This window comes from Ruditapes philippinarum, unplaced genomic scaffold, assembly GCF_026571515.1.
Source record: "Ruditapes philippinarum isolate M1 unplaced genomic scaffold, ASM2657151v2 ctg3269_1_1_1_1, whole genome shotgun sequence".
NCBI classification, from domain to species: domain Eukaryota; kingdom Metazoa; phylum Mollusca; class Bivalvia; order Venerida; family Veneridae; genus Ruditapes; species Ruditapes philippinarum.
The window spans coordinates 54,471-70,118 of NW_026856682.1; the positions used below are offsets into that span (position 1 = coordinate 54,471).

General features: G+C 32.6%; 1 protein-coding gene across 1 annotated transcript; it reads left to right on the forward strand.

Moving 5' to 3' along the window:
• The first annotated feature begins 5,085 nt into the window (after window positions 1-5,085).
• On the forward strand, window positions 5,086-11,176 carry LOC132747323 (uncharacterized). Its single transcript, XM_060736673.1, has 3 exons — window positions 5,086-5,461; window positions 5,774-6,704; window positions 9,308-11,176. The coding sequence occupies exons 1-3, from the start codon at window positions 5,362-5,364 to the stop codon at window positions 9,534-9,536; spliced, it is 1,260 nt and encodes a 419-aa protein (XP_060592656.1). The 5' UTR covers window positions 5,086-5,361; the 3' UTR covers window positions 9,537-11,176.
• Window positions 11,177-15,648: the final 4,472 nt, after the last annotated feature.

Consider the following 15,648-nt stretch of genomic DNA (forward strand, 5'->3'; position numbering starts at 1 on the left):
GCTATAGTAAACGCTATAAAAAAAGACCTGGAGTAGTTTAAGGCTTCTATTTCATGTTTTATGCCTGTCAAAGATGCACCCTGTTCTGATAAGCATAAGATTTCTGTTAAAAAGGTAAGCAACACTCTTTTAAATGTTAATTAGAAACAGGTTTTTGGCTATTTGTAAAACAGTAGCTTGTTGTATTTGCATATTAGCAAACAGTTTGTGTTAGTTCTCAAGTTAATTTGCTCCATTAAAATGTGTTCACCAGATGGTTATTCGATTAGTACAATGAATTAAAAGTTAAAAGATAAGGACGCATTATGCAATTATGGTTATTTCCAGTAGGCCAGTTGCTCAAAATATGATAAACAAGATCAACAAGGAAATGCGGCGTTCAATAAACGCAACCCTACACGGCACAGCAACAAGAAACAGAGGCAAGGAGCCAAGGAGGACCAAAACAAAAACAGGACGGGTCGCAAGGCAGAGCACGGACATGATAATCACATAAACACTACCTAAAAAGAAATAATGGCAACCGCCAATGAAATTAAAGAAAACAAATAATAAATTAATTTATTTATTATTAGACCCACAAAGTAAAAGGGCACAGGGGAATGGGACTAGAGATTCTGGGAAAGGGGGAGATTAAAAAAACTAGGGGCAAAAGGGAAGATACTTAGGTAGACGAGAAAACAACAAGGGGCACACACAAAAATTTCACCAAACATTGTGAAACAACAAATACACATATCTAAGGAACACAGAGGACGCCGTCTTGCAACGGTCAGCAGCATAAGTATTGCTGGGGAGTTTTAACCGCTTAATGGTGCACCAAACCTCTGTAAGTTCTGACCAAGCAGCCACTTGGTCATTTTACAAGAAAAAAGGGAAACAGATTCACAATAAATATCCAGAAAGCGGGAGAACTCTTGGATGCAATGAAAACATCAAAATTACAAGTTGATCGCAGACGCTGATGGAATTGAGTCTGTTCATGAGGTATAATGTAAATGTGGCCGCTAGCGCCGATTTAACCGGTATCCAATCCTCAACACTTTATCTGCTGGACAAAAAATAAGACAATAGTGAAGTTAAGTACAGGGCAACCAAGTACAGGGCAACCAAAAACTCCATGCAAATTTTGAAAGCTGTCCATCTTGCACACGACACCCCCTCCATGACAAGGAAGGCGTTTTTTAATATTCCTGGCTATTTCTTTTCACCTTACCTTAGAGCCTCTAATTCCATATGATTTCTTATTTTCGGAAAAATGTTTTTGGGAAATTTTTTTTATTGCAGTCTATAATTTCTGTTGGGGTTTCTTTTTTCAGTGCTAACTATTGATGATAAAACGCCTTTCTGCCTATTGCTATTGGGTTTAACAAATTACAAAAATAGTTTTGATAAATGTGCTTAGTATACATTTCGAACTTTATACTAAGTACATAATGAAAGAATGTTTTGCGTACAATAATAGGATTATGAGCCATGCATGATAATAATTTGGTGGAATGTATAATTACTTAATACACCCAGCAACATTGAAACAAAGAAACATATGATTTATTACTAACACTTTCCTGGTGAACGGTATATGTGTCAATAACTGTAAGTCTCTTCTACATAAAACTGCTATATATTGAAATAAAATGCAATAAATAAGACATACAGGAGTGTATGCGGAATGCAAATATTAGAGTAGTTGAAGACAGAATTGTCGTACTAAATGCACAACTGTCTAGGACAGCACGAAGGTGTGCAACACGAGGGTGTTCCATGCCATATATTCTAAAAATGTTTTCATTAAGAATGCAAAAGTAATTATTTAAGAAAGTTTAATTGTTTTTAGACAGATACATTTTTCAAAGATTATAAAATGAATGCCATGTGTAAACCTTATGGGGGATATAAAGTACTGTAATTATTTTTTAAATAAATAGTTATATTAAACTAAAAGCGTATATTCATGTAGTTCTCCAAGAGAAATAACGATATCATTTCTTGATATGTCTGCACTTAATAATTAGAATTATAAATAACTGAATATTCAGAAAGGCGAATTTATTTACCAAATTTAGTTTTTTAAGACATATGAAAGCTAGACTGTTTAACAATTTAAAAGATAACATACTTGAGACAAAACATAAATCATAATTCATGTCATGCTTACATGTCAACAATCTTGAAGAAAAATGTATGTTTGTCACTTTTTTCTTAAAATTGATCCTAAATACAATAGCCATATACATCATTCATTTAAAATCATTGCGCAATTGATTTTATTACAAGATACAATTTAAGGCAAAACATAGTAAACATAATATTCTTAAGACCTCTACACAAGTGATGTACATTAACTCCTTCAAAACAAACTCTGCATGCTAAAGAAATAGTTGGTATATAAACGTATAACATATAAACAATCTTTTGTTTGCTAGAAAAGATTTCTATAAATGAAAAATAATCTTATATTTTTGGCCGTTTCATTTATCCCACATCGCAAAGGAAGTAAGGATAAAAACATTAGACTTTGTATTTATAAAATATCAATATTGTTGGGCAAAGTCAACAGACGGTGTCCATGCAACATTTGGCACAGTTCATGCAAACGGGCCATATATTGACTTCGGAATCGTTGTTTGGCGATACAAACTATTGATTTGGTGGTCTAAGCAATTTGTTAAAATGAAGTAAAGTAATTTTTCAGAACAAAGCACAATTATTATAAAATTTTGTGTCAATTTTAGTAACACAACTACGGAATCAGGACAATGCACCATACAACATCAGGAAAACAATTTGAAATTTACTGGTTTTGGTTGAAGAAGATAACGCCTGCACTATTATCGCCTGATATGTCACCTATGGACTTCCAGGTATTTCCGTGACAAACTCACTTCAAGCTGGTTTAGAATGTCAAATATTTGATAGTTTTCATTGTCCTTATATATGCAGTTGATGCTCACTCTGACAAAGATAGGGATGTAGAAACATTTGATCAGAAGATTTCTAGACACGAGAAAATGTGTTAAGTGATCTGGTGACTATATTGAGATCATAGAGTTGTGTATTTAAAGGGTCGTTAAACAATAACGGCTAGTTGTTCTTTATCGATGTCGCAACGCCATAGATATCTGTGCCTATCACAAAAACCTTGATAACGGTAACTGTCATTCCTACAACAACTGAATGTTTGTACTATTTTACTAAATTTGCCGGTCCCTTGTGGCTGAGTGGTAGCCTTAAAGAGTTTAGGCATCAGAATTACTACCACATTCCTGTGTAGTCGTAATAGGCGACCAAATGGGTTAGAATAACTGTAGTCTATGCATCTCTCTATGCATCTCTTAAATCCAGCAGGTGAGGTGGTTTTGGCCACTGGTGTTGCTTTAAGTTTGTAACACCCAAAGGATAGCCAAGTCAACTTTCCTATTTCTATATGACCTAAATTGTGTTGGAGCGCCGTTAAAACACACAAAAGAGTAAAGATGTCGTTAAATGATCTCTTCGATTATGGACATATTTATGCTATAGCACGGGCGATACAAATGAACCATGTTTTATTTAACGCTAATAGTAACATTTTATATTTGCTTTTACGAATGGTATATATTAGGATTCATGCATCATTTACATAACAGTTTCAATTATATATCATATGTTTTAATTTTAAAAAATTGCGCTGTTATGTGAAGATATATACTGAATAAAGTCTGTCCTGACAGGAATATTTTTCAAAGAAAGTGGTATTTCCAATGTTATTTATGATAAGATTTCATCTTAAATTAAGTTTTTCCGGGGTTAAAGTTTAGAATCTCGTCTACTTGAACAAATGTGTAATTAATAACGCTATTCACTGTAAAATTTATCACAATTTTACTTTAATTATGACGACTCCTACGAAAATTAATCTTGCATTTTGAAACGTGTTATCTATTAACTGCTTTTTTAATTTATTTGTAACATTTAAAAGCACTTAAGTATGCAGAAGCTTTAAATTTTTATAACGAAAATAGAACACTTAAAAAAATCATATCGTTTTAAGTTGAAAAAGCCAAAAATTACATACAAAAACGCGAATAGAACATACAGAAATACTTGTATCTGACAAAATATATTTTCATTTCACATATCATTATGCTAGCCGTGATAAGAAAAACAACAACAAAAACTACATTTTTATCAATGACGACATCTAGTAACGTTTATTCTTTTACAAATGTATATGCTTTACCTGTTTCAATGGAATTGTCAAAATATTTGTACTATTTTATTGTATTGATTTACTGTCATTAAGCATTAGAATTAAAGTGACATTATGTTCATTAGTGTGAAGTAAATTATGGTATTGAAAGAAATCATCAGACAATGTAAACGTATTTTGTCTTTCACCTGTTTACTCACTTTATACTATCGAATGGGTATAATGTCTTTTTAATCTAAACTACATCGGCTGCAAAGCAGTCAGGCTTTAATGACTTATGCATGTATACTATGTTTATTTTTATATTTGACTTTTTATTGTTGGTCATTTGCTGATTAAAAGTTTAGATATCGTTTAATTGGAAAACATTAATAATGTCTAAGACTCTAAGATAAACCATTACGAGCTTGTCAGCTCTGTCTATATATATAAATAAGATACATGCGACATTGACTAACAGGTACCCGTCATGTCACAGTGCTCGTACGACGTAATGAAATTTTCATGTCGTTATGCTTCTATTTTATTTTAAAGTATTCACAGCTAACCATTCCTCCTGAACGCGAAAAACCTCGCTTGTGTAATATTTTGATAAAATTCTTATATCATCATGTTATTTACATGAGATTAAGATCTGTTTCATCAATTGAATGAAATCTTTGCCTTGGTATTTTATGACAGTAAAGAGTACATTACTTATTTTAACGTATCTTTTAAGCTATTTAAGTAACGTTTATTGCGCCGTTTGTTCGGTCTTATTAGAGTATTAATTCAAAATGACACTTTTATTGTACAAAAACTGTAGAAAAATGAGACAACAATTTAATGCTTTGAAAGTTCAAGTGCGACCGCAGGTTTACTATAATAAACAATCAGTAGTAATAAAACGTGAGTGTTATTTCCTGTTATTCCTTTTTCCTTTTTTATTAATTTCTTTTGTTTGAATGTATTTTGACGTTGATAATTTCAACTATTCAAATGAAATGAAGGCGTCATCAAACATATATAGAATCATTTAAAGAGCCCTGGTCATTGCAAAATAGTGTTTTCTCTTTACGGATTAATACAAATGCATTCAGATAATTAAAGAAACATAAGAAAAATACAAAACATTAATACTGAAAGAGTCAGTGATATAGTACGGTTATTCTTAAAGGAATATTGCAAGTATGCTACTTACACAAAGCATTGTCAAGTGCTATTCCCTCACAAACTTACAATGGATACTTTTCTTTTGCCTAATATTTTCGACAGTTTCAGTGGAAACGTGTAAGTATGTCGGATTTTATCACATATATAACGATTATAATACTATTGTTTTCATTTTATTATTTTTTAAAGCAACATTTATTTATCTGCGTGCTATCATTCAGAAATTTGTATGTTAGTTTTATTGAAAACATACAAAATAGCCTTTTTCATAGACTATTTATTTATGGTTGATTAATTGATAAGATTTAGTTGTTTCCATATATGATAAGGTATATATTCTTCAGCACAATTCATCTTACTTTATCAAACAAAGATTAATTTCCTTATATTGAATTTATTAATTCATACTATGCTTCACATATGTTACAGATGCGATAGGTAACAAACGAATAGGCAGGATTGATTATGTTACAAGTCATAAATTGTCGAATACAAGTCATCAACAACTTGAAAGTTCTAATAAAAATAACAAGGAGATAGACAAGGGTTCTTCTAACATACGGAAAGTCGCTTCAAGACCGAAAAATACTAACAATGAGAATAAAATGTTTCTTGAATTAAGTGAATTGAGAACAATGCACAAACAATTAAATCAACGTAAAAAAGTCAACGACCCTATGAATTTAAAGAATCAAAGACTTCTACAACAAATTGAAAAACAAATACAACTTCGTGAAGTACAACATGGTCTTAATAAAGATCCAAATCAGAAACATTCAATTCAAGGTACATCTGAAATACCATCTCGACCAATGCAACGAATGTTTTATCCGAAACAAACACTTAAAGTCAAACCGCCAAACATGAGTCAAATGGAACGTTCTTTGCAAAATTTTATTTCGGAAAGTGCTGTTCGACGTCCGATGACACGAAATGCTATCCAAACACAGCATTACACATACAATAGTCATTTAAATCCGAACGTTAAAAAGGAAAATAATATTATATCTCACTACCAAAGACCACAAAGTATTATACAAGATCAATCGTCACTTACATCAAACGTTATTAAAGAAACGGCCACACCTCGACACATCTTAATCCCTTTAAGTGCATTTACGTCAGGTCAGGCTTTTAATGGCAAAATTATATTGCCTCGAAGACATTTTTATTCAACAAGCAAAGGCAACAAAATATTAGTTCCAAAAGAACAACAAATAAAAATAGCTCCGATACCGCAGTTGTCAACTCCAGTACAATCTACTTCTACATCCACTACCACGAGAGCATCACCACCGTCGACGACTCCTTCTACTGTCAGTCCAATGACATCTTATATAACATCACCTTCCTCTTTAAGGTAAATTACGTTCCATTATTAAAGATTTAAAGAAGCTTCACTGTGGTAAAAAAGGATAAAAACATATCATTTGAAATTCTCAAGTAATGTATTTAAGATAGAAAAATCTGCGAAAGATTATAAATGAAATAAGTTGAAAATTAATTTTTGCAAATCTGCGAAAGATTATAAATGAAATGAGTTGAAAATTAATTTTTGCAATTTATAGCAGAGTTTAAGTGGTCATTTCGCAAAAAGAAAAAGTAACATTCGGACTGAGAGAATGATCTAAAACTTTACAAGTTTAAAGGCCTGACCAACATCATTTTATCGTTTCTTGTGTTATGACAGCAGGGCTTAGACATAACATTAATAGAAGTGATTGATTCTTAGCAAATATCCTGCATGTCTTAAAAACTTCGAATTTAAGTTGATCACACGCGCTAAGAAATTCTCATTAAAATACAACCAATATAAATGTATAACAGAAACGTCTGCTTTAACTTGTATCATAGTTAAGGGACCTTTCTTTTTGAATGTGTCAGAGTTAAATCGTATATATATGTGATATAAGTTAGCAGCACCCTAGAGCATGCCCATTGATTTGCTCATGTTTTTCTGGAAATACTTATTGTGACGACAGGGAATGGGATAGCGATAGAAATGGCATATTCAGATGCTAGTTAATTTGTTACCTTTTTCTTGGGTTTCATATTGAAACAATAGGGAACGTGAGACGCACCATCGTACAAATCAGATAGCCTCGTGTTTTGATCCTCTTTCTATTACTTTTTTATTTTTAATGACGAAAGATGTTAACTGTTTGAAGTGGTTTATTGATAAAATTACTTTATTACAGTTTTTAAACCCAAATCCCCGATAGGAACACGCCGACAAAATATTTTAACTATACTATTCACTTGCAAAATTGTTTTATAGATAGATTACTCCCTTCGATTGATGTGGATTAATACACATTACATAGCAATTTTTCAGTTTACATCACATGACAGAGATCAGACGAGACTTCAACTTCAAATTTTAACAATTTTCATTTTTAGGCTTAATTCGAGGCTTTGAAAACTTCATTATTTTTAACAGTTTGCTCCTATGAAAGCAATATTTTGTAACGGAAACCATTTCTTTTTGTTAAAATGGTTTGTGTTATAAATAGTTTATTTGATAAACTGTCCGCTTTCGGAATTGTTGCAATGATCAGTTTTAATTAGAAGATTGTTCTTCACACCTTTTTTATTTACTTTAAGCTAGCTTTTACAACAACTAAACTGATCAAAATTACAATCAATGCAAATTATGTTTGATAATTCCTTACCTGCAGCGAATAAGAAACAATAACAAAAAGTTAAAATTAACTGTAAGTTCCTGTTAAACGTAATTATAAAAGTGAAACATTTGATATTTTAGTTCATTAAGTGTCTTTAGTTTTCTCTTCAAATTATGAAGGATGTGGGTTTTTTTGGCCAAAGGCAGGTCTGTTTTCAATTTGACTTCCTTTAAATTTTACAGAGAATAACTGAATATAAGGAAAGTTTGCATTGGTCATTTTAAAATTACAAATAAAATCATGGAATCTGATTGACCATTCTAAAATAAAATATAAAGGATAGCTCTTGTCATTTCAAGATGGTTTTAAACTAAATTGTAAAGGATAGTTCTTGCCGTTATAAAATAAAATGTAAAGGATTGTTCAAAAATAAATTGTAAAAGATAGTTCTTTAACTTTCTAGTTAAATTGCTGTGTCTTATATATTATATGATTACTGCTGTGAACCATTGATATAATGTTAATAAGTTGTTTTTTTATTTTTGCATATTATTAAGTATTTATAAAACAAAGTTCCACACCGACTGCGTACATGTTGGTGTTAGAAACTGAGTTAACTTACCAAATCAAGACAGGTTTATGTAGAAACACATACATCTTAAAGTGTTCAAATTTGTTCAAGATTTATAACCCTACAGGAAATTATTATGCCATTGTTATGCAAGCTATGCTAACATTTCTTTATTACTTTGCATGGAAAACTTAAAACTAAAATATGCAAGTTAACCAGTTTTACTTTGCCCGAGTATCCTTTTTTTAAGATACCTCTTTTTTAATTTTGAAATAGATTTTTATTTTATCACACTCAAAATCGCTTAAATGACCAGTCAATATTTATTTCAAAAGATAATTTCACTAATTAATAGTATTGTTATATTAATGCGTATCTGAAAAATCTCTAAATTTCATGATTGCTTAATTCCCTAGCTTCCAGATTTGTTGAATTTAAGAAAAATATTGACACTCGATGAATCAAAATAACAATGTCATTTGCTTCGAGAAATCACAATACTTGCTTTTTACATCTACTTTTTCTGTCCTGTATTTCGGATTTAGCATTTCCTTACCATCAAAATTAATTAAGTTATACGTGTATTGCATTAAAGAACACTCCCATTGTACAATAAAAAACACTTTGCTTAACAACTTTTATAAAATTATTCTGAAAATAAAACTGAAAAATATCTTCGTGAAATGTCTTATTTCTTGTGTAGCCATTTCTAAAATTGCTCACTAGTCATTCTGTTTTGTGCTATTTTATATTTTTGCACTTTTCCAGTATTCATGAAACGACAACACCATGGGATTTTGACACAATGAAACAGAAGTTTATGGAACGTGCTGTTAAGAAACAAGACTTGGAGATTAAAAAATTGAAACTCGAAATTCGTGTTCTTCAACGTGAAGAGAAACATGAGAACGTATCACAAATGGAAAATGACGATGCTCAACAACCTCGGCGTGGAAAATTTGGCCAGAGGCAACACATGTTTCCATATTTCCGGTGACTAGGACTGGAACATAAAACTGAATTTGATAGACTTAGCAAAGATAAAATCAATCAAAACAGTTTTCAAACTTTAAATCCGAAAACTGTGCAAATTGTACCATTGACATTCAATGAAAAGGCAAACAAATTGACATTTAAATTCAAGTTTAAAATTTGATTTTCCTCTCTGATCACACATCAAATAATTTAAATTATACACATCATCCATTTTTATTTATATCTAAACACATCTTGTTCTACATCAACCATGTACCTATGTTCTTTACTTTTTATTTCCAATAACATACAGTGATATTAAACAGTCACACTATTTAAAGTTAAATTATTTTCTGTAACGGTTTTCATTTTCAGCTTTATTCATGCCAAATGCTTATAAATATGTAAAACAAACTTATACATGTAATGTTTTAGTTATAGCACAATGTTAACCGCGCAATGTTTCCCCCCTTTCTTCAACAAATATAATTTATTTCCGGTTATAAATCTACGGTGGCATGGAGGGGACATCAGAAATATTTTATCTATCACGTGCGCACGCGATGGGGACATCAGAAATATTTTATCTATCACGTGCGCACGCGATGGGGACATCAGAAATATTTTATCTATCACGTGCGCACGCGATAGCTACTACGTGCGCACGCCATAGCTTCTACGTGCGCACGCTACTACTAATACGTGCGCACGCGACAGCTACTACGTGCGCACGTAATACCTTCCATTTCTAAAATGGACAGGGAAGTGAAGTGCTTATTCATGACTTGTTTGAAATTAAAAGCTATCGCGTGCGCACGTAATAAATTGTACGTGCGCGCTTAGTAGCTATTGCGTGCGCACGTAGTAGTCATAACGTGCGCACGTGGTAGCTATCGCGTGCGCACGTGGCATTTAAATATTTTCCGATGTCCCCAATCGCGTGCGCACGTGACAGATAAAATATTTCTGATGTCCTCCATCGCGTGCGCACGTGATAGATAAAATATTTCTGATGTCCCCCATCGCGTGCGCACGTGATAGATAAAATATTTCTGATGTCCCCATCGCGTGCGCACGTGATAGATAAAAGATTTCTGATGTCCCCCATCGCGTGCGTACGTGATAGATAAAATATGTCCCCTCTATGCCACCGTATAAATCAAGTAAGTACAGTAAAATCTAGTTCGAATGCTTTTTATTATAAAGGCAACATTTGATGTTAATCATTGTCAATATTTATGTTTACAAGTCTTCTTAATAAACGTTTTCCAAACCTTCCATTTTATTTAGTAAATACCTATTACATAACTAGGTGATCAAACTCTGCTTTAACTAAGAATTACAAAATAGTGTCACATTGTTAAAAGCGTTTCCTACGGGAGATTGTTTTTGCTTAAGACTATCTATGCATGGTGTCAAAGACAGAAATGTCGTTCATCAAATCGAGCCTGCAACTTTTTCAATTTTGCAGCGTTGCGACCTTTATTGTTTCCATGTTTCAAGTGTTAGTATTTATCTATGGATATGTGAAAAAGATTTTAAAAGGAACATGACTGCCAACTATTTAATTCATTGAAGTGGTTTTATCGCGTATTAACTTCAATTGGTGTTAACTGTTGAATAATTTTCAAAAATAAATATTAGCAGCTATTAATGTTTTCTATTAAATAATTTGTTATAACTACTTAAGACTGACCTTCACATACAAAACAACTATCGATCAAAAAGTATCATTTCCAAGCAAGCCGAAAGTGCACTAAAACAAATGTGAACCATGCATTTTTTGTTATAAAAATCTACACATTCACGTAGATTTCATTGAACTTCATGCCAATTTCGTCCACCGAGAAAATTTATTCCAATACTTTACAAAAATCTGGAGAAAGAGAGGTCCCTCCCAAGCGTTAATCACTACAACATTACATGGAAATTGCAGACTCGGTTTGAATGAGTTTGTCCATGAGGCACAATTAAAAGTGAAACATCCGTCATGCCCACCCCCTAGCACCGGCTTTAGCGGTACCGTCTTAGCCTTTTCTTTTATAACTATCTATTTAAGCTGGTGCTACAGACGTTAGATGTGCCGTATGTTTAGAATAGATTCAATTAAAACGTGTCTGCGAACCCCTTCCCAAATATTATAATTATTATTTAGCGTTCATCTTTTGTTACTTGACAGGTATTCAATTACATACGTGTCAGTGGCATGTCTATGATGACACAGGTGGAATTTGTAACATTGTTTATTGACAAGTGACATAGCATGTAAAATATGTATTTGATTTAGATACTTCACTACTGTATATTTTAACTGGTAGGAATTATAGTTCATACTCCATTGAAACGATATATGTATTATAAAATATGTTTTCAATGACACTACCAATGAATAATTGGTATAGAGGTTATATATATACATGTTTGGTATTTATTACATAAATTGGTATAATTTAAATAATTTGTGTCACAATTAAAAGAATGTGCTTATCTCATGACTCCTTGATTAGTACACTATGGTGTTTTGAGTTTATAATGCCTATTTTAGGAAGATGCAGTTACTTAATGTGTTATACCTGCCTATTACATACTGCCAAAGTAGTTCTAATTAAATGTAGTCATATCATATTGTCATAAGCCCTAGACATATTTTGGTTGATGTACAAATATTTCCACAAATTAGTTGACTGCAAGAAAACGGTGTTGGTAGTTGGCCGGTGAAGTAATTGTGACAAAACATTCAAAACAAAAACTATTTAATAGTTACTATTTGATTACTTTTTGATCTTTTCATTATTTTATGAATTTAAAATTGAAAATGTCAATGTTGAAAAATTATTTCAGCAGTTAATTTGTTTTCTGATAAAGTTCCCTGTCTGTGGCCAATATGCTGTAATTGTAGTCGGAGAACGACACGATAAAATATGCCTTTTATAAAAACCAATCTGTATAAATGCTGGATGGAACATATCTTGCATTCAACGAACCTTGAGAAGTATTTAAATCAAACTCATAAAACTTTAGTTTATGAAAATAAAACTTGGCACAACCTTTAAGACGTGTTTAACCCATTCCGCGATATACACGCCTCTTAACGCCTTTTTCACCCCCCTCCCCCTTTTTTGTTGTCTCTAATGGTGAAAAAATGCCTTATTCAGGCCGCAAACGCTTGTTTTTGTTTGAGAAATGTTGTTAAAAAAGTGACCGCTTTTTCGGCGCGGCCCCCAACCAAAAGATACATCAGAGGGTTGCCAGAAGGGGGGTGTGCCAAGAAAATTTTGGACTTGTGAGAGGCTATAAATGATCCCAGATTAATCATAAGGTAACGTGCAACCAACGCTGAAAAGCATTTGACTCTATCTCAATCCATTGAGAGGTTGCAGCACTTTGAAATCAATTTTGATGGAAAAAATCAACGCAAAAAAGTGATTTTTGGCAATTTTGAGATGCCCCCTCGTTGTCATGGTAACAGAAAATTTAAGCCTGAGCATGTTGTTTCAAGGGCAATGGTCCAGTCAACATTTGTGCCAAGTTTGATTAGTGTTGAAGCAGTTTTTATAGTATTATAGCAATTTGAACTTGTAACGGGAGACTTTTCAATGAAAACAGCCATTTTTCACAAAATGCTAATGAAGTAATGGGTTAAATCAGACTCATAATATATTTGTTTATGAAAATCAACTTTGCACGACCTTGAAAACGTTTTTATATCAAACCAACAACATTTTAGTTTATAAAAGTCAATATTGTAAGTCATTGGACAAACATTGGACGTATAGAAATCAAATTAGTAACATTTTAGTTTATGAAAATCAAATTTGCACGACCTTGAAGACGTGTTTAAATCAAACTCATACAATTTTAGTTTATGAAAATCAACATCATTGCACGATCTTGAAGACGTTTTTAAATCAAACTCATAACATTTTAGTTTATGAAAATATACTTTGCACGACCTTGAGAAGTATTTAAATCAAACTCATGTTCGCATTGCTTTCAATATATCACGCAAACTAACAACAACAATTTTAAAAGTTAAATTTATGTATTTCTTTTATTTATTTTGTATGAGAGGATGGATAACATTTCACTCATTTATTCATCTACTTTCAAATACTTTACAGCAGTGTTTAGTAGTCAACATTATACGCGTTTATTGGGGGCATCTTACATCTCGAATTAAATAAATAAGATCGAGATATTTCTTGTACAAGCATTGTTTGCATTATCATTGTACAAAAGATGCATAAGCATATCAAATCTAAACTAGAACTATCACTAAATGTGATTAATACCCCCACAAGACTGCTTTGGAAATGAGGATGTTACTAGTAACAGAATATCTTGTAAAAGAATTGAAATATAGAGTTATGGTTGTGGGCAATTAAAGATAGTTGTGGTTCTTGTATATTGCATTTCCTTTCAATGTGGTTGGCCATTGATGAAGTTTTATTGAATTACTCTGTAATAAGTCCAGACAGACAAAGAAAAGGAACAAAGGGCAATAACTCTATAAATACTGAAGATGGAGTTATAGTTCTTGTGCACTGCACTTCCTCTTTTTGTGCTTGACCATTGTATTAAGTTGTTTTGAATTTCAACCAGTACGTTTTAAGTTATGCTCCAGACAAGGAAAAGTATCAAAGGGCTGTAACTCTGTATTTTGTAAAAATGGAGTTATGGCTCTTATGCACTGCACTTCCTTTTAATGTCCCTTGACAAACTGTATGAAGGTGTATTGAATTCCAAACAGTAGTTTTCAAGTTATGCTCTGGACAAGGGAAAAGTAACAAAGGGCAATAACTCTGTAATTTGTCAAGATGGAGTTATGGTTCTTGTGCACTGCACTTCCTCTCAATGTGCTTGACCATTGTATGAAGTTATATTGAATTCCAACCATTAGTCTTCAAGTTATGCTCCGGACAAAAAAAAGCAATGGAAAAGTAACAAAGGGCAGTAACTCTGTAATTAGTCAAGATAGAGTTATGGTTCTTGTGCACTGCACTTCCTCTCAATGTGCTTGACCATTGTACGAAGTTATAATGAATTCCAACAATTAGTCTTCAAGTTATACTCTGGACAAAAGATAGCAATGGAAAAGTAACAAAGGGCAATAACTCTGTAATTACTTTAGATAGAGTTATGGTTCTTATGCACTGGCACTTCCCCTTATTGTGTTTGACAATTGTATGAAGTTGTTTTGAATTCCAACCAGTTAATTTTCAAGTTATGCCCGGACAAGGAAAAGTAACAAAGGGCAATAAACTCTGTAATTAGTCAAGATAGAGTTATGGTTCTTGTGCACTGCACTTCCTCTCAATGTGCTTGACCATTGTATGAAGTTATATTGAATTCCAACCATAAGTCTTCAAGTTATGCTCCGGACAAAAGAAAGCAATGGAAAAGTAACAAAGGGCAATAACTCTGTAATTAGTCAAGATAGAGTTATGGTTCTTGTGCACTGCACTTCCTCTCAATGTGCTTGACCATTGTATGTAGTTATATTGAATTCCAACCATTAGTCTTCAAGTTATGGTCCGGACAAAAGAAAGTAATGGAAAAGTAACAAAGGGCAATAACTCTGTAATTACTTTAGATAGAGTTATGGTTCTTGTGCACTGCACTTCCCCTTATTGTGTTTAACAATTGTATGAAGTTGTTTTGAATTCCAACCAGTAGTGTTCAAGTTATGCCCCGGACAAGGAAAAGTAACAAAGGGCAGTAACTCTGTAATAAGTCAAGATAGAGTTATGGTTCTTGTGCACTGCACTTCCTCTCAATGTGCTTGACCATTGTATGTAGTTATATTGAATTCCAACCATTAGTCTTCAAGTAATGGTCCGGACAAAAGAAAGCAATGGAAAAGTACCAAAGGGCAATAACTCTGTAATTACTTTAGATAGAGTTATGGTTCTTGTGCACTGCACTTCCCCTTATTGTGTTTGACAATTGTATGAAGTTGTTTTGAATTCCAACCAGTAGTTTTCAAGTTATGCCCCGGACAAGGAAAAGTAACAAAGGGCAATAACTCTGTAATTAGTCAAGATAGAGTTATGGTTCTTGTGCACTGCACTTCCTCTCAATGTGCTTGACCATTGTATGTAGTTATATTGAATTCCAACCATTAGTCTTCAAGT

Excerpts from the sequence above, each read along its gene's own strand:
- LOC132747323 (XM_060736673.1), top strand. The coding sequence starts at position 5,362 with ATGCTACTTACACAAAGCATTGTCAAGTGCTATTCCCTCACAAACTTA. Across the intron at positions 5,462-5,773 it reads GACAGTTTCAGTGGAAACGT|ATGCGATAGGTAACAAACGA; the intron begins GTAAGTATGTCG and ends CATATGTTACAG. Across the intron at positions 6,705-9,307 it reads ACATCACCTTCCTCTTTAAG|TATTCATGAAACGACAACAC; the intron begins GTAAATTACGTT and ends GCACTTTTCCAG.